This window comes from Perognathus longimembris, chromosome 10 (assembly GCF_023159225.1).
Source record: "Perognathus longimembris pacificus isolate PPM17 chromosome 10, ASM2315922v1, whole genome shotgun sequence".
NCBI classification, from domain to species: domain Eukaryota; kingdom Metazoa; phylum Chordata; class Mammalia; order Rodentia; family Heteromyidae; genus Perognathus; species Perognathus longimembris.
In genome coordinates this window covers 9,661,541-9,680,745 of record NC_063170.1, presented here as the reverse complement: position 1 = coordinate 9,680,745, position 19,205 = coordinate 9,661,541, and the positions used below count along the sequence as shown (strand labels likewise).

General features: G+C 52.7%; 1 protein-coding gene across 2 annotated transcripts; it reads right to left on the bottom strand.

Moving 5' to 3' along the window:
* Positions 1–2,105: 2,105 nt before the first annotated feature.
* Dhx38 (DEAH-box helicase 38) lies at positions 2,106–19,176 on the bottom strand. Of its 2 annotated transcripts, XM_048355173.1 has the most exons (28): positions 18,931–19,176; positions 17,922–18,041; positions 16,233–16,574; positions 15,688–15,875; positions 14,980–15,084; positions 14,299–14,446; positions 14,100–14,218; positions 13,898–13,974; positions 13,390–13,545; positions 12,805–12,966; positions 12,536–12,643; positions 12,105–12,217; positions 10,518–10,655; positions 9,365–9,551; positions 9,054–9,239; positions 8,575–8,715; positions 8,184–8,294; positions 7,971–8,087; positions 7,706–7,813; positions 7,222–7,334; positions 6,163–6,371; positions 5,908–6,062; positions 5,376–5,531; positions 5,151–5,285; positions 4,892–5,017; positions 4,617–4,712; positions 3,277–3,398; positions 2,106–2,590 (listed from the first exon to the last, which is right to left on the bottom strand). In XM_048355173.1, exons 2-28 carry the CDS (start codon positions 17,987–17,989, stop codon positions 2,506–2,508), a joined length of 3,771 nt encoding a protein of 1,256 aa, XP_048211130.1. In that variant the 5' UTR covers positions 17,990–18,041; positions 18,931–19,176; the 3' UTR covers positions 2,106–2,505. The 2 variants fall into 2 exon arrangements, with proteins under 2 accessions (XP_048211130.1, XP_048211131.1); XM_048355174.1 differs by lacking the exon at positions 17,922–18,041.
* Between the last annotated feature and the right edge of the window lie 29 nt (positions 19,177–19,205).

Sequence of the window (19,205 nt, the reverse complement as noted above, 5' to 3'; positions counted from 1 at the left end):
CATTCATCTGCGGAGGGGCATCAGGGTTGATTCCATATTTTAGCTATTGTGAATTGTGCCGCGATAAACATGGAAGTACAAATGTCTTTTTGATATCTTGGGGTTTGCTGTTTAGGATAGATGCCTAGGAGTAGTATGGCTGGGTCATAGGGTAGGTCTATATTGAGCTTTTTGAGAAACCTCCATATTGTTCTCCAAAGTGGTTGTACTAATTTGCACTCCCACCAACAATGGAGAAGGGTTCCTCTTTCCCTGCACCCCCTCCAGCATTTGTTGTTGCCTGAGTTCAGAGTATAAGCCATTCTAACTGGAGTGAGGTGGTATCTCAGGGTTGTTTTTATTTGCATTTCCTTTACTACCAGGGATGTTGAACATTTCCTCATATGTTTCTTTGCCATTTTTATCTCTTCTCTTGTGAAGTCTCTCTTTAGCTCCTTTGCCCATTTCCTAATTGGTTTACTGGGCTTGGAGGATTGCCTGGGTTTTTAAACCAACAGGAGATTATTAGCTCCTTTTGTTTGTTTGTTTTCTGTGTCTGTCTACAATTTTAAATAGGAAAGAAAACCTGAAAACTTTTTTTTTTCCAAAGAGGAAAGTAATCTGGAGAGCCAGAAGAAAGTGAGAAATAAGTGATACATTTTCCAAGAGGGGAAGTGAGAGCAAGCCATCTGCTTCCTCCCTGGCTGCCATATTACACTCCTTCTTTTAATGATTTTATTCTTCTCCCCAGCTAGCTCAATACAAGTAAAAATTCCATTATGACAAGCTCCAAGGACAGCTAAACTGTTTTATTGTGGTAGGATTTTGTTAAACTGAGTACATGTCTAGAATATCTATTTCTAGCCCATAGGAAATGGAGACAAATAGCTGCTAGGGTAAAGTAAGAGAAAGTAATGGAAGCCCTTGCATTTCTGAGGGCACAAAGCGAGTGAAGGAAGAAATGTACCAGTTGGCAATGATTCTGAAATATTCCAGCCTCCTTGCCCAGGCAAATAAAGGCCAAAAGCCCCTGCTTGTTTCATGTCAGGACTTGGGATGGACACGTTCCAGAGGTACAGCGTGAGATGAGAATCTCTAAGGTTTTGTTATTCTCCTGCTTATGTTCTTTTGATTATTTCCCCCAATTAGTTTAGCTTAAGGGTCTCTTCTATAGAGAAAACTAAGCCTGAAAGCATGGTACTAATGAAATCGCATCCTAGTCCTCCTAGCTGCGTCATTGAAATCCTAATCTACTAAACAGATCATTTCTATAATGTACACAAAGGTTCCCTCTTCGTTGGCCAAAACTACAATCCCTGGATATTTTGAATGTTGCATATTTCTTCCAAGTTGTCTTTCACTTCCTGTGGGGCAACTACATCATAGCCAAGTAAGCAGTGTACTGTGTGAGCAAGGGGGTAGAAAAATGGACACATCACCCCGCCACTTGGCTACAGAGCCCATCCAGACAGACCAGAGTAGAGGAGATAGGCCTAGAAAGAAAGATAGAACGATAAAGGTGTAAGGGGAGATGTACTCGGCTGTCCATGGCTCATGCCTGTAATCCTAGTCAGGAGACAGAGCTGAGAATCACAGGCAGAAAAGTCCGTGACTTTTCTCTCCAGTTAGCCACCAGAAAAAAAAATTAGTGGTGCTGTGGCTCATAGTGGTAGAGCGCTGGCCTTGAGCAAAAGAGCTCAAAAGTGCCCAGTCCGAGTTCAAGTCCACAACTGACCACAGCTTCATACTGAATGATAAAAGACCAAAAGCCTTCCTGTAAGAACAGGAACTAGGCAAAAAGCCCACTTTTGCCATTTCTTTTCAACACAGCACTAGACGTTCTAGCCAGGACAATTATGCAGGAAAAACAAAAGGCATCCAAATCAGAATGGAAGAAGTAAAATTATCTCTGCTCATAAATCTTAGTTATAGAAAACAAAGATTCAGCAAAGTCACACGATAAAAGGCAACACAGAAATCAACTGAGCTTCTATATACAATGACAATGAACAATCTGGAAAGGAAATTATAAAAATAATTCCATTTATTAGAACTAGTCAGGACAGGCGCTCTGTCCCTCCTACTTTACTGTAGGCTGGTAAAGAAAACAGAAATCAGAAATGCAATCACATTTTACAAATAATAAATTTATTTGCAAATCTTGAATCATAATCAAATTACAATTGCCTCTAAGTCTATCTTGGCGCTTTACACAAGGATAAAAAAGACAGTCACAGCCAAGACGCTTCCCCAGCAAGCGTCCCAGGCAGGCGGCGCGGCGCGGCGTGGCGTGGCGTGGCGTGGCGTGGCGTGGCGGCTCCGGCCACCGCTCGCGGCAGGGGCGGCTCTGCAGCTGCTCCTCGGCCTGCCCCTGCCAGGCTCCCGCACTGCCGGCTCCTCCGGCCTCGGAGGTGGAGCCTGGCCTGGCGAAACGGCTCCTGGAGCCGTGCTGGGCACAGATGGAGTCCACAGCACCCAGGGGCTGGGCCAGAGGGCTCAGGACCGGTCCCTGGTGCCGCCCTCCGCTCATAGCCCGAAGCGGGCTGGCGTGCGGCGGGGCGTCATGGGCTCTCCCTGCTCCTTCCGACCTGGAGTGTAAATCTTCGTGGAGCTGGGGACACAGAAAGGCAGAGTGAGGAACACAGCAGGGCCCGCCACGTCAGGACTAAGCCTGCTGCTCGCCGTTGCTAACGGGCTCGTGGCGGCTGCCCCGGGCGTGCCTGCGTTGTCGGCGGGGTATAAAGGAAGGCATCATTCAGGTATCTCTGGGGGAATGTTCAGATGGATTGGGTTTTTCGTGCCTTGCACTCTCACTTGCTTTTTGCTCAGGGATGGCACTCTACCACTTGAGCCACACCTCTACTGCCAGCCTCTGGCTAGTGAACTGCAGGTAAGAATCTCACGGCCTTTTCTGCCGGGCTGGCTTTGAACCACCATCTTCACATCTGTCTTCTGAGTAGTTAGGGCTAACAGGCATGAGCCGCCTCACCTGGCTTAAAGATTTGTACACAACTCTCAGGCCCCCGAGGGAGCTGCAGACGGTGCTTCAGCCGCCTCAGCAGGCCTGGGAGGGAGGACCCGCGTGATGGGAGCCCTCAGAGCACACTCAGTCCCTGCTGAACCCTGGCTAAGATGGTGCTGGCCAGAAAGACGCCCAGTGTGATCAGCGCTGCGAGTTCTGAGCCGTGTGCTCTCAGCCCGACCCCAGGGAAGGAAGAGGGCTGCGTGGCCACGGCGGCCAGGCCCGACAGCCTCTGGGGGCATCTCCATCCCAGCCAGGTCCCCGCCGCGGCTCACCGGACGCTGCCCAGGGGGCTGCGCTTCTCCTGCTCCTGCCGCCGGGCTCGCAGCTGCTCCTCAGCCAGGGCCATCTCCTCCTCCATGGCGGACGCTTCCTCCTTGGCTCGACGGCGATTCTCCTGGAGAACAGGGTCGGGTGAAGAGGCCATGTCTGGACCCAGGTCCATGCTTGGCTCCCTGCCCCAGCACCAAGGCCGCCCTCCCTTCTGCAACTTAGACCTTTGTTGTTGTTTTTCTCTTTTGTCAGTTGCGGGGCTCGAATTCTGGGCCTGGGTGCTGTCCCTGAGCTTTCACACTCAAGGCTACCCTTCTACCACTTTGAGCCACAGTTTTTGAGTGGTTCGTTGGAGAGAAGAGTCTCACAGACTCCTGCCTGGACTGGCTTTAAACCACGCTCCTCAGATCTCAGCGTCCTGAGCAGGCTTAGTGACACTAATGGACAGGAGTGTTTGATGGTCATCAGTGGACACCAGATCCTTAAGGGGATGCAGTAACAGAAAACTCAGAAGGCCAGGCTGATACCACCAGGACTACAACTCAATGTCAGCAACACCTAAAGCGGAGCCACCAAGCCTCCCAGAGCCTCTGACAATGGCTAAATGGAAGTTCACAGCGCCACACACAAACCACACCTGAGCCTTTACATTAACCAAGATACAAAGAGTTGGCCACACAGAGGCCCCTGGTGAACACCTCCAGGAGGAAGCAACTGGCTGAACACATACTCCGGACTATTCTACAGGACGAAGGATAATTGCCCCCACAGATGGAGGTCACGAAGGAAAGGGAGGGGCAGAGCCTGTCTAGGAGGAGCGCATGAACACACAGCCAACTGCAGTGCCTGGCTCTCAATAGAAGGAAACTGAGGTTATCTCTGAGACAAATGAGGAAAGCTGAGCAAGGCTTAGAGACTCAGGTAACACAAAAGATGAATTGTTAGGAGTGACAATCACATAAAAGTCACACTTTACCAACACACATACACACCAAATATTTCCAGATAAAATAACATGGTACCTGAGATAAAGCTTTACAATGGTATAGGGGGGAAAAAAAGATGCTTGTGTAATGGAATAAGAACAATCAAAATAAGACTGATAGAAATTTGGCAATTACAAAGATGAGGAGATAAATTTAAGGTGGCAAATTTTACAGTATTTGAGGAGATAAATTTAAGGTGGCAAATTTTACAGTATTTCTGCTACTTGCACGAGTATTTGAAGCAGCAGCTTGTGACGGCTTTTGTTCTGAAGCCCCTGGGGTGGTGAGATGGCGGGGGGCATGAGACGGGACGGCCAGCCCCGGCTTCTGTGTGTGGCGAGGGAAGTGGACCTCACCTGCCGTGATTTGCCTGCCTGCTTCACGCTGTAGAACATGGGGCCCAGCTCTGCCAGCCACTCTCCGTCCACCGCGGTCACGCACTGCATGTACTCCTGCGGGCAGAGGGCAGCGAGCGGAGGTCACCGGGGTGGGGGGGGCGCCAGCCGCCCAGCGCGGTCCCGCAGTCGGGAACCACGTGACCATCGGGAACCATATGCCAAGGGCCTCCACCTCGCCCTGCGAGGCCGGCAAAGGTGGGGGGGGGGGGGAGAGCACCTTACAGAAGACTCACCTTGGTGGTCATGACCAACTCGTGGTACACTATGTAGTCCGGGGTGTAACCCATTCCAAAGAGGGAGCTGGTGGGGTGCAAGTGGCAGGGCATCCCCGTGCGGATGTTCACATACTCCCCGATTCCCTAAGGAAGAAGGACAACCTCAAACATGCTGCCTACGGGGCCACGGGCTCGTCCCCTAATCCCGTCTCGGGGGACCACCGGAGGAAGGTCCGTGCCCTCACGTGGGTGCCACAGAAGGGGCTTCCCGGCTCACCTTGAGCTTGGCTGCCTGGTGGAAATAGGCGGCACAGATACACTTCCTGACGATGTCCCAGTCAGTGCCACACGAGGCCAGGCTCATCCGCTGCTGCACCATGATGTCTTTGAGCTGGGCCCGGACCTCCCGGACCTAGAGCAGGACACAGGCAAGCCCGGTGGAGTCCCCTGCCCCAGCCCCCGCCCCTCCTCCAGGGCCTGCTCCTCTGAACTCTGCCCCTACCTTCCGCATGGCCTTGGCATGGATGAAATGGTCGTTGCACCAGATGGTAGAGTAATTATTATTCTTCCACTGCAGGTAGACGTTCAGGTAGGTCAAGTGATCGCTCTCGGGGACAGCAAACTTCTCCCGTATTTGATCGCTCTCCTCCTCTCGGCCCTAGGAAGGGAAAAAGGACCTTCACCCTCGCAAGGGGGAGCTCAGGGCCGGGGGTGCGCATCTGTCCACACAAACCTTCAAACACAGCCGTGCTTTCGTGACGATACACAAGTAGAAATCATTCCTCGGACACAACCCTACTAGGACACAAAGATGCTCTTCCACATTTCCAAAACACTTCCAGGGACACACCGCTGTCGCCTGCCCTTTTTGCCTCCCCCAACTGGCGTGACAAGCGAAAGCTTTGGGAACTCAGGGTTCCTGGCCTTCCATTCTATTTCCATTTCCATCTCAGAGAGAAACAAAGGCTCCCCCCACCCCCTCCAGCCCGCCCTCGAGCCCTATTTCGAGTTGCAGGACTGGCCCTCCTGCCCACCTTAGGCCTGTAGAAGATGGCGGGGACGGAGAGCATGGAGACGATGAGCAGGATCTCGGAGCTGCAGCCCATGTCACAGGACACGATGAGCATCTTGGACAGAGCGGGGTCCAGCGGAAACTCCACCATCAGCCGGCCGGTGGAGGTGAGGCCGCCTGGAAGAGCACAGGCCAGGCCCGGACATGCAGTGGGGCTCCAACGGAAGCGAAAAGCCCCGGCCCCCCCGCGTGGCCCGCACAGCTCCGGCTGCGGTACCTGTGTTGTCCAGGGCCCCGAGGATCCACAGCTGATACATGGAGTTGAGCATGTTGTCCTCCGGGGGCGGGTCCATGAAGTGGAACTGCAGCAGGTCCTGCACCCCAAGAGACTTGAGTAGCAGCACGACGTTGGCCAGGTTGGTCCTCTGGATCTCAGGCACCGTGGTGGTCAGGAGCTCGTTTTTATAAGCGCTCTGTGTGTACAGCCTGCCACGGAGAAGCCTTTGGTTGTGCGGGCTTGCACAGTATTGGATTGTAGTCTACAGGCTACTCATGCACCTGGCTGCCTCCCGGACTACACCACAGAATCCCAACACTATTCCCACGGGGGTGGGGGAGGGGACTTCCACTTCCCACCTCCCACTCCCATTTCTGCTGGCTCAAAGCCCTGTCCTTCCCACGCTTCGGCTAGAGCCTCCAAATGCCTGTCTCGGAAACCAAGGCCGGAGCAACAGCAGTTTTCCTTCTGTATTTACTAGGTTTCTATATGGAATACATGATTTTTTAAATCAGAAAAAAAAAAGGCCAGGTACCAGCGACCAACACCTATCACTAGCTGCTTGGGAGCTGAGATTCAGCAGATCATCGTTTGAGGCCAGGTGGGTTCACGAGACCTCTCCTCAACAAAGCTGGACACACTGACATACGCCTGCATTCCCAGCCACCTCGGGAGGCCTAACACAGGCGGATCACACCCAGGCACACACCTAACAGGCAGGAAGAGACACCTGGCCTCAAAAATAACCAGCAAAAACAGGACTGGAGGCATGGCTCAGGGGTAGAACACCTGCCTAGCAAGCCCCAAGGCCCTGAGTTCAAACTCCAGGACCACAAGAGAAAGGGTTGTAAAAGTAGGAAGAGTCAATGTCATTTGTTCCGGCCCATCCTGAGACTGGCCTGCTACAATTACCAATCCACCACGGCGGGTTCATTCTTCTAGATCTGCCGTAGAAAAGCTCCACCTTCTGCCCAGCGGTGGCTCCCGTGGGGAACGAAGCACGTACTCAGCACCCCAGCGCCGCCCCAGAAAGCAGGCTAGCCAGCACAGGCCTCCTACCTGAAACACTGACCTGGGCCCGTCCTGCCAGCTCGCCCCGACCTCTGGTTGGCATTGGCCTGGCTGATGGGGTAGATCTGCAGTGCATCCATGCCAATCCTGGGATTGAAGACCTAGGAGGGAGCCGAAAAGGGCTGAGTAAGGACAGAGGGAGAAAGAGGAGGCACCCCAGAAAGAACAAACCCCATTACAGATCGCAGAGGACATGCCTTCACTATGGAGGCAAATGGCAAAGAAATAGTGTCATAAATACCTAAAGAAATGCCCCCAAGAGCACCAGTTCTTGTGATCTCTACTGAGTTGCTTAAATGACCTCATCAAGCTACCCGAGGATTCAATCAATCAAGCATTATGACACAATCAGTACTCAGTAAATGTTAGCCTACCACTACTCCCAGGTGCCGCTCTGTCTAGGACAGCGACCAGGACCTGATTTCCCCACCCCTGAGGGGCTGACCTAGCTTTGGGTGAAGACCCTCCCTACCTTTAATTTGCAATAACCAGAATCAATAACGAACATGATGCCGTCGACGGTGAGCGAGGTCTCAGCGATGTTTGTGGCAACGATACACTTCCGCACACCGTCTGGAGCCTAGGACCAGCAAGACACACGGGGAACGCTGAGCCTCAAGAGATGGAGGCTGCCTGGGCAGGAAGGAGCCCTCCTCCCACCGTTCCTTCCATCCCGCTTGCCCTCCTTTGGGGAGGTGCACTAGGAGCCCCTTCAAACAGACAGCCCTGAGTCGCACCTTCTGGAAGATCTTGGCCTGCAGGTCGGAAGGCAGCTGGGAGTAGATGGGCAGCACCGCCAAGGCAGGGGCGTTCTCCAGCTCCTCCAGGTGCTCCACAATCTGGTCTGACGTCACCTGAAGGAATTGGGGAGATGCCGGGGGAGACTCCTGAGCCCCAAACTGGCATAGGGAGGGGACTCCGTTCATCCCTGGGGTGACCAAGGCACGCACCTCAATGTCCTCCTGGCCAGGCATGAAGATAAGGATGTCCCCGGGGGCCCCCGACAGGTGCACTTGCAAGGACTGCTTCACTGCGGCCTCCACGTAATCCTCCTGCGGGGTCTGGAACAGCAGCAGGGGACGGCAGGGGATGGTCAGGAGGACGGTTCGCAGCACGGGCAAGGCACCCCTTGGGGAAGCCACACACCAGTCCCTGCTGGATGGGCCTGTCTGGGCGTCCCAATGCCTTTGGGGCCCTAGCCATACTTCAGGTCCAAAGAAGCAAACAATACCCCCCACTTGCCCCACAGCACCCACCTGACTAGGCACCCCACCCAGCCGGCTTCTCATGGGAGAAGCCCATGGCCCGGTGGGTCAGTCTGAAGAACAGAGGCCTCAGTACCTTGCTGAAGAGAATGTCAACAGGGAAGGTACGACCAGGGATGTGGAAGATGGGGACGTTGCCAAAGAAGGCAGCAAACTTCTCTGCGTCCATGGTGGCTGATGTGACAATGAGCTTCAGGTCTGAGCGCCGAGCCACCACCTGGCAGACATCACACAGAAGGCCCCATGGGTTTGGGCCCCTTGGCTCCACCCCCAGGCTCGTCAGCATTATCCTCCCCACCCCAAACTCCCGCGATGCAACAGAAGCTAGAGCTGGCAGAGCAGCATACCGGATCTAAGCATCTTAAGGACTGAGGGATGGAGCCAGAGTCAAGAAAACCGAGTCAGCTGAGCAAGAGCAGGGTCAACTACCACAGCAGGGCTGCCCCGGCTGGCTGGAGGCCCAGCCCGGTGGGGGAACTTGGGCCACAGGCTTCTGGCACTGCAGTGGGGCTCAAAGCCTAGCAGATGCAGAGGGACTGCCCGCTCAGCCCTCACCTCCCGGAGCAGCCCGAAGAGCACGTCCGTGTTGAGGGAGCGCTCGTGGGCCTCGTCCATAATGATGGCACTGTAGTGATCGAGGTCGGCCTCGCGGAGCGACTCCCGGAGCAGGATCCCGTCAGTCATGTATTTGATCAAGGTGTTTTCGGAAGTGCAGTCTTCAAAACGGATGGCATAACCCACCTGGAGGTCAGAGTCATGGCTCAGATGTTCGGCCCCGTGCGGCGCCAGCATGGCCCACACTAGCACCCAGGCCAGAGCAGAGCACGCCCTCCAGCACACAGGAGCAGAAAGTCTGCCTGGCTCACCTCCTCGCCGAGGTTTCCCCCCATCTCTTCACTGACTCTCTTGGCCACTGACATGGCAGCCACCCGCCGGGGCTGGGTGCAGCCGATCATCCCGTAGTCTGTGTAGCCATCTTCATGCAGGTACTGGGTCAGCTGGGTGGTCTTGCCACTCCCCGTCTCCCCAACCACGATCACAATGCTATTGTCTCTACAAGGAAGAGCAGGCAGAAGGATGAGGAAGGATGAGGAGAAGGCCGACAACGAGAAAAGTCCAAGGAGCCTCTGCACGTAGAGCTGCTTAGAGAGGAGTATTTCACTAGGAAAACAGCCTCGCAGGGAGCTGTGACCTCTCACGTCTGAAACAGACAGACTTACGCAGGTATGCTAAAGCAAAATGATGACATTATATGCGGTGGAGCCCAGAGCAACCAATAGAGGAAAAATATTATACACCTTTTACATCAGGTGCCATGTACAGAAAAAGTATAGCAGTAGCTCATGCCTGTAATCCCAGACACTCAGGAGGCTGAGATGAGGACTGTAGTTCCAGGAAAACCTGAGTTTAAAAAAAGTTTATGAGGGGCTGGGAATGTGGCCTAGTGGTAGAGTGTTCACCTTGTATACATGAAGCTCTGGGTTTGATTCCTCAGCACCACATATATAGAAAAAAGCCAGAAGTGGCGCTGTGGCTCATGTGGCAGAGTGCTAGCCTTGAGCAAAAAGAAGCCAGGGACAGTGCTCAGGCCCTGAGTCCAAGCCCCAGGACTGGCAAAAAAAAAAAAACAAAAACCAGAAGTGGCGCTGTGGCTCAAGTGGCAGAGTGCTAGCCTTGAGCAAAAAGAAGCCAGGGACAGTGCTCAGGCCCTGAGTCCAAGGCCCAGGACTGGCAAAAAAACAAAACAAATTAAAAAAAAAAAAGTTCACGAGCTCCCATCTCAACCTCAAAAGCCAGTCACGATTATGTGCCTGCCATCTCAGCTATGGTGGGAAGTGTAACAAGGATTTCGGTACAGGTCGTCCCAAGAAAAAAGCAAGACCCTATCTCAAATAATAATAATAACAAACAGCAAGAAGGGCTGCCTAGCAAGCAAAGTCCCGAGTTCCCGAGTAAACACAGAAGATAGAAAGGGCAGGAGCTTTTACCTTGGGGACCCCTGGGCCTGGGTGACATTACCTAATGATAGTGAGGAGCTCTTGCTGCACGGCAAAGATGGGCAGGTATTGCCTCTGCTCCAGGATTGACTTCTTCTTTGCAAACTCACTGCTGGCTTCGCTCTTTTTCTTCATGTGATCGGCAAACTTCTGCTCTGTCCTGAGGAAACACAGCAGCCTAAGCAGCAGGCATCCCTTCCCACATGGTCCCTCCTGATGGGGTCTGATGGTGTGTACTGACTGCCCTTCTTCCTGCACTCCAAATGAGAACAGCTCTGACGAGACATCAACGCAGATAGCTCACTTGAGGCTGTTTCTCTTGGAGTCTCCTTGAGCCTAAGGACTGTAACCCATGCCACCACCGAGATGCAGCTCCACACAGCATCTGAAGGGGACTGGTGATCAAGTGGGCAAACTCTCTGCTTCCACAGTGTGGCCAGAACAGGAGCCGAAATCAACCACTGGGGCGCTAACTTGTAGGGAACACTGTGGGCAAGAGCTACCCAAGGGGTCTCCTAAAAGTCCCAGCTGCAGAGCACAAAACACACACCGAACTTCTCCCTCTTCTTGGCACAGTCCAGAAGGCTCTACTGTAAAGAACTGCGAGCTCACCTCCTCGGTGTTCACCTGCCGCACTTGGGGTTGACACAAAGTACTCGATGTCTGGCCCACAGGCACATCCCAAGACCCAGCAGCGTGAGGGCACTCTTCCAGCTCAGAGCCACCTGAGTCCACACGACCGACTAACCACCCACCCCCACAAACACTTCCTCCCCCACAGCCCCCCACCAGCTGATAACCAAGGGAGTAAACCACCCAGAGACGAACAGGATCGGTCAATCATACCAACTTCTCGCACAAGAGGACAGAGAATTAGTAACTCGGATGGTGGTTCAGTGGGATAAGAGAGCGAAGGATAGGAATCATGAAGACAGTTGAACCTGGCAGCTCCCCAACACAGAAACCCCAGCAAGCAGGACCCCTGTATCTGCTTAGCACGTCTATAAACAGAGAAGCCACTGCCTGATGAGACAGCCCTTCCCATTTTAGAACCTCTGTTAAAAATCGTCCTTCTAGGGCTGGGAATGTGGCTTAGCAGTAGAGTGCTTGCTTGCCTAGCATGCATGAAGCCCTGGGCGATTCCTCAGCACCACATAAACAGAAAAGGCTGGAAGTGGTGCTGTGGCTCAAGTGGCAGAGTGCTAGCCTTGAGCAAAAAGAAGCCAGGGACAGTGCTCAGGCCCTGAGTCCAAGCCCCAGGACTGGCAAAAAAAAAAAAAAAAAATAGTCCTTCTAAATCTGACTAAAGGAACAAAGCATACTTCCCCATAATGACTATCCAGAAAGGTGCCGGTGCCAAGTGGCCAAGAATGTGGGCTCTACAGCCAGACCACTCACTAGCTAGGTAACCTCAAGAACATTACTTAACCTCTCTGAGCTTCATTCCATTCATATCACCACCAGGCACAGAAGAAGCTCATCAGCCATGGCGGTAATTGGTGGTGAAATATCAGGGGAAAGTTGAAGCCAGTAGAGATAGGAGGAAGGGATCACAGGAAACCGAAAGACTCCCAGTGACTTCGCTAGCCATGAGGTGGAGATCACCCACCTGTAGTCCACTTTCCCATCTTCTGACAGAGCTTTATCTGGCTCTTCTTCTTTCTTGACGCCCATTATATCCCCCAGTTTGGTCCCAGCCAGTTCCCAGTGTTTGTGCTGCGCCTGGAAAAGACAACACAATTCTGTCCTAGCCTGTGACATGACTGGACAATGGAAAGTCAACCTCAGTGGACAAAAGGCCGCATCTGACAGGCAGAGCATTGCCACGGGGCTCCGGGAATGCCAGGCCACCCATCCCGACCCCACGCCGCCCACTCCCGGGACACCAGGCCTGTGGCTGTCTCAACTAAGGACTGAGTGGAGGGGCACAGGGCTCGTCCTTGTGCCATGTGCACCCCCTAACTTCCTTTGGGAGTCATCTGGGGAGGTTTGTAAGGAATCTGCATTGACGCCCCAGCACTGGATGGAGGCAGGGCCCACCTTTTTGCGCTCCTTTTGCTCCCTGTGCTTTCGCACCGTCTGGCTTCCTTTTCGTGCAATAATAGCCAGGTCCGAGGTGGCGTCCTTGACTGGAATCACAGGCTCTGGCTGGAGGAGGCAGAGGAAAAAGAGAAATTCCCCACTGCCCACCTAAGTGAGGGCCCGGTTGGCAACAGTGCTCATAAATAATGGAGCAGCTAACCCGTGGCTGCTTCCCCTTTCCCGTCTGCCCCCTTCCCGGCAGGCCGGTCTGGACACAGCAGCCTCACCTGCTTGGTGAAGACAATCCGCCCGTCCAGGAAAGGAGGCACCAGGTTGTGCACCATCAGATGCACCTTGGCCGCGTTATCCTCCTCAAAATCCTCATCCACCTCCAGCCGATGGACCACGCCACTGGTGAGCATGCGGTTCGTCTCCCAGCGCTCGTTATCCTAGTGGCGGATCCGGGGAGCCATACTTAGACTGCACCAAGAGACTCACCAAGGGGGGTCACAGACCCCTCTACCCCACAGCTCAGCCAGAGTGCTGAAGCCCAACCACCTGAAGTACTTTGTTCCAAAAAGCAGCACCTTAGATCTAAGTCAGAACCTCTAGGTAGACCCACGAAGGGGTGACTGTCCCTAGCCTCACTCAAAGAGACGCAATCATTGAGCAGAGGCAAGCACCGCCATACCCGCTCCCACATAGAGTCCCTCAGGGAGCACACTGCCCATCGCACAGCGAGAGGCTAAAAGCTTCCTAAAGGGCCCCACCTACCCCCTTCTCCTGCCTGGAGGCTAGCTGTACTGTCATCACCTGACAAGACCCACTGCTATGGGCCCTGCCCCAACTCCACGCTGAATCCACCGCCTCACCTCGTTGATCTGCCTACGCTGGGCTGAAATGCGCTTCTGCTTCTGCTTATGCAGATGCTGCTCCCGCCGCCTCACATAGTCCTCCGAGGAGTATGCCAAGGGGTTGTGGAACTCATCGTAGCCCTCGTCCATCATGTACCAGTCTCGGTCAGCTTGCTGCAGGGCATGAGACAAGGCAACAAGAACGAGAGGCCAAGTTGTACATGAGACACAACCAGAGAGTAGACACGGGAAAAGCAACTAGGATGAAAAAGCCCTTCCACGGCAGCCCACAAGGAGAGCACTTCTTAGATCAACCACAAGGTGGCACCACCACACAGCAGTGACTAGGCGAGAAGCTCCAGCATGCACCAGGGCTACTCGGAGCTTCCAGGACTTTGGACTGAGCAGCATCTCCCACTTCCTTCAATGACCAGTCCAGCTGGAGGGCCATTCGGGGCTCCTGGGCTCTAACACTTCCTTTTAGCAGTCTCCTGTCATTCAGCCCCTCAAAAGATGCGGCCCTTACCCTCTGGTCATCCTCCCACTGCTGCCGCTCCTCCTCTGTGTCAAATGAAATCCCTTCTTCACCATCCTCTCGTCTTCCTGAAAGGCAGAAGACAGGATGTCAGCCCACACCACCCCCTAGCCTATCCCCTGGAAGAAAACTGCACAAGCCACAACCTCGCGTGAGCCAAACTTCTTCCCTGCCTCCCACCCACCAGGCTTACCTCGGCCCCGGGACAGGCGCGGGGTAGACCCCAGGTGTCTTCTGTCATCAGCCCACTCGTTGTACTTGTAGGAAGGGGTGGGCAGAGGCGTGTCATCCGAGTACTTGCTCCTCACAGATCTAGGGAGCGGGTCCGGCCGTCACTGAGAAGCTGCCAGTGGCTCCCCTGCCCAGATCCCAACGGCTCCACCCACACTCACCTGTCTCGATCTCGTGTGGACGGCCGATGGCTCCGCTCAGAGTCCCGGTAGGAAGGAGTTGGGGAGGGTGACTCCCACTGAGAGCGCCGGGAGGAGCCAGAGCCGCTGTCCTCCTCCTCCCAAGTGGACCTGGATGGGGTGGCTGCATCTGTGGCCGCGGAAGACATCCACAGGGAGATCCAGGGAGACACAGATGTGGCCTCAAAGCCATCAGCTGAGTCAGCCAAGTCCCCCGCCCTCTTTCACTGCCTGTGCCCTTGCCCTGATGAGTGAGGGATAGAGTGCTTCTGACAACGTTTAACAATGTCTGAACTTAAAGGTCCAGCTTTCTTTGTGTGTTTTTAACTATGTTTTAAGGCGCATTCCATTTCTCTCTGCACATAGATCTTAAATAGTTCTTTAATAAACCCTTCTGGAGTCCCCACGTCTCTATTCTTTCCCGCCACTTGGAAGTCTGGACATTGAGCGGCCCATCACCTAAACAGAAGTGCAACTACCTCAACAGACACGGAGGGATGGAGCTGACTCAGAGCCACCCACCTCAGAGCCCGATGATCGAGGTGCTGGCAGAGCTGGACACCCCCCTCCCTGCCCTCACGCCCCACTGAGGAGGAGAGCCACTCACTCTGCCCTTTAGACACTGAACCATCACCATGCACCACAGAGAAGAGCAGCATCTACCTTTGGGCCGGTGTCGCGGGCTCTCAGGTTCATTTCTTCTGCTGCTGCGTTCTGAGCCGCCATCACGTTCCGATCTGCTGCTGTGCCGACTCCTATCCCGCTCATCTGTGAAGTCACACGCAGAGCTTAAGGCCACGTGTCTCATCCCACACACACCACCTGCACGCTGGAGGAAGGAACTGCCCCCAGAATCACTCACAGGTACAACCTGCCCTGCTCGGCTGCTGCTCAGGGGCTCCTGAAACTCACACACGCCTATTCTTTCAAGAGAAAAAATAGCTACTGGCTAAGAAGACTCAAGCTTACAGTAACATGTTCTCCTGTAAGAATTCAGAAGAGAATAGTTCCGAGCCAATAGTGTTTTGTAATAGTTATAAGCCTATAAGTAATACTGAGCAAAGCCAGTCAGTCTGGCTTTTCTCCACACTACCCTCTCTATCTATTATCAACCCTACTGTAAACTCTGGGTTCTTACATGCATTGCACATTAATTCCTTATTCACCAATTTTCATAATACAACAAGGACCCAACACTCAAAGAGAGTGACAGCTCTCCTCTTAAATCCTAACAGCGTTAAGAACTGCTCAGGCAGACATCATGCCACCAGAATTCCCCAACTGTCCTTATAAAAGTTCCTACAACAGGGAAGGGGCTAGCATGTTCATTCAAATGTGAACAGGCAACAGGAACTGTGGCCAATAGCTTACCTCTGTCTCTCTTGCGGTCGTAGTCTCTGTCGCGTGATTTCTCTTTCTTCCGATCTTTTTCTTCTTTAGATGAAGCATAGACACCATGTTCCCGACGCTCCCGCTCTCTCTGCCGACTTCGTTCCCAAAATTCTTCACTGACACCCCCAGGATGGGATGGAGTCTCTACCCGGGCAGATCGGTAATGCCTGAAACAGAAAGGCCAGCTGGTAAACGTCCTCCAAATGACAACACATTTGCCCCAGACATCCAGCTGGGCTAAAGGTGACCTGCCTTTTCCCACATCTCCTGGTTCCTCAGGCTTACAGGTAGTAACAACAACCCAAGGGATTTCTAGCGTCCACAATCTGCTTGTTAATTGCCTTTGAATTGTCCCCAAAAATCTGAAGAAAATGCAAAGGTTTTGCTATTGTCAACATTACAGAGTTTACAAAACCATACAGTTCTAAGTGGCCAGCAGGAACACAGAAATAAATGCAGCCAGTTATTTAATGGTCTCCATTTTTTTTTACCCTCTTTGGGCCAGCCTACCCAACAGCTGTTACCTATCTTTCCGGCTACTTCGGCCAGCCTGCTCATCACCTTCCTCCTCAGCTTCCTTCTGTTCATCCTTGCTCTCCTCCCAGTCCTTGTACGACGAGATTCTGGACTTCTTCTTGTCTTCCCCATCGTCTTTTTCCTCTCTCTCCCTCCGTTTCAAAGAAGCCAGCAAGTCCAGTCCCAGCAAGGAAGGGCGGGGAGCAGGAGCTTTGAAGACATGCTGCTCACTGGCGGCACTTTTGGTCTTGCAAATGAGACCGCCAACCTGGCAGTCCAGGTCGGTGCCTTCTAACCGGTGGATAGAGGCATCCTCGCTGCTGTCCGCCATCACAGGATCTGGGATTCCTCTGGAAGGCAAGCAAACCGTTTGGTAATCGACAGAAGAGAAGGCTCAGCTTTGCCATTTCCCAGAATAACTATAATTATAGGTACATTTAGATGATGAATCCTTATCTCCCTTTCACCAGGACTTCTTTTGCCACTCTTGTCAAGACTTTTCCATCAAGTCACTGACAAAAGCTCTTCCGACTCCCACTCCAACAAACAGCAAAGATTCAAACAGACACACACATCAAACACTAGAATCCAAGAGCAAGTCATCCAAGCAAGGAAAGACCTCACAGGAGCTACATACTGGTGCACATGGGTATCTACAAAGGGAGGATTAGGGAAACAAAATGTGAAGTTCAAAAAGAAAAGTACCTTTAAAACTTAGAAGTAGCTCTTGAGCTACTCTGGCACTTGGGAGGATGACTCAGGAGGACCACAAGTTAAAAACAGCCTGTGCTTCACAGTGAAAATTTGCCTAAAAGTGGGGCAGAAGTAATGGGTCATGCCCATAATCCCAGCTCCTCAGGAAACAGAGTTCAGGAGGCTCTCTGGTTCTGGATTAGCCTCGCTACAAAGTGAGATTCCACCTTGGTCCATAAGCCACATGTGGTAGTACACCCTGAGATCACAAGGCACCAGCCACGGGTAGAAGGATAAAGTCTGACACTAGCCCTGGACAAAAATACAACATTCTACATGAAAATAACTAATGCAAAAAAAAAAAAGTGCTGATGTGGCTCAAGTAGTAGAACACCTGCTAGGCAAGTGCAAGGATATGAGCTCAAAAAAGAAAAAGAAAGGAATCTGGGCTCATATTGTCTACTTCTATGGGTACTAAGCAATTTAACTTTTGGCTAACTATAATTTTAATTTATGTAAAATACAAATCAGTTTTGCTCTTCCTGATCCACAGGATAATTATTATGAAAGTCAAACCGGAAAGTGTTTGTGAAAGCACTCTGTAGCCATAAGTAGTTACATAGATGTAATTATGGCATTTGCCATACTCCTGTATACTGACTGGGTTGCTATCCAATGAGTTTCTTCCTCTTCCTCCCTTTAAACCACACATTCAGCAGAGTAATAGTGTAAGTATATAAGGCTATCACCTTTATTGTACACACTTTAGTGGCTGTATTTGGACCAGTTGTGTTAATAAAAAAAAATTCCTCACAAATGTCAAAAATGAATAAGATGACAATCATGTTTGTCAAAAATATCTATGAGAAACACTAAACTAGAAATGTTCCCAAAAATCATTGAAGAGACCTCAAGACTTTCTGGAGTTCAGATTGTAACAAATTCTTCCTTACTGCCCACACCTACTTGAATGGGATAAACCCCTCTGATGAATGAACACTTGGCTAATTCCGCTTGTCCCAACAAGTTTGTGAAACAAATGAACTGCTGAGGAGCAGGAAGCCTCCAGCATCCAGGCCTTTCTGCCAAGCTTTACTTGACATGTCCAGCTCTGCCGGGGTGTACTGCAAACAATATTAATGGGGGGGGAGGAAAACAAGAATTGAATTGTAAAATGTCATCTGGCAGAATAGTAAAATGAGAAAGGTGCATTCTGGTGACATCCAGCACATGAGGAAATCCAGACAAGAAAGAATTATATGGACTGTCTGCAAGCATCTGAAGTAGGAACTATGCCCCTGGAATGCCATTCCATGCAAATGAGAAGAATCTTGTCTGTTTTGTTGACTGTTCCAGGCCAGTGCATAGACTATGGCAAACGCTTAGTGCATCAACAGATGAATATTTCTTTTTACTTTATTAGAGGAAAACAAGAAGTCAAAACATTTCTAGAGGCAACAGGAAAAGATAATTGTAACACAAGAGTCAAGGAACCAGATTCGGTTCTGGAGAAAGATCCGTAGCCGAGAGGCCACGGGGTGGTGAGAGGAGATGTGGGAGGGAGAGGAGAGGAGCCTGGATTTTCTCCGGTCCGCAATTACTGTCTAAATGCCTCCAGTGCGAGTCGCTGCTCTGGGGAAGGGGATAAAGAACAAAGCGGACAGGTTCCAGCCCTCCCGGAGCTCGCCCTCTATCTACTGCGATCGTCCACCACCTCTCCCCACGCAGAGACCCGAGGAGCCCGCCAAGGCGCAGCCCCCACCTGGGGAGCCACCGGCGAGGGCAGGCCCTCACGAAGGGCGCGGGGCCGCACGACCTCAGTGAGGCCGCCCCAGTCGGCCAGGGCACGGGCCCGGGGAGGCCGGGAGGGCACAGCATGCCCGCGGGAAGGACAGCAGGTGGGATGACAGGGAAAAGGGAAGCTTCCCATACCCGAGCCGGGGCCGGACACCGGCCGCCTGGAGCCGCCGTGACCGGCGAAGGGCGGCTCGGAAAGGAACGAGAGACACTCACCTCCCCAGGCGCAACTCTTGGAACCCTTCGGTCCAGGGCTGGGGGGGCGCCAGCGCCGCAGCCCTCCGATCAGGAGGCCTCAAAGAGCTCAGTTCCGCCGGCTGGAAGCGGCCATTACTGTCCCATGGTGCTCTGCGCGAGCCCCTCTACCCCTCCGAGGATACCATCGAGGGCGGCCCGAGCCACAGATCCGGGATCGCAATGTGGAACGTAACGCCGACAGGTTTTCCGAGGGAAGAGCGCTCCTTCCTCGGGAAGCGCGGACCCCGATCCGA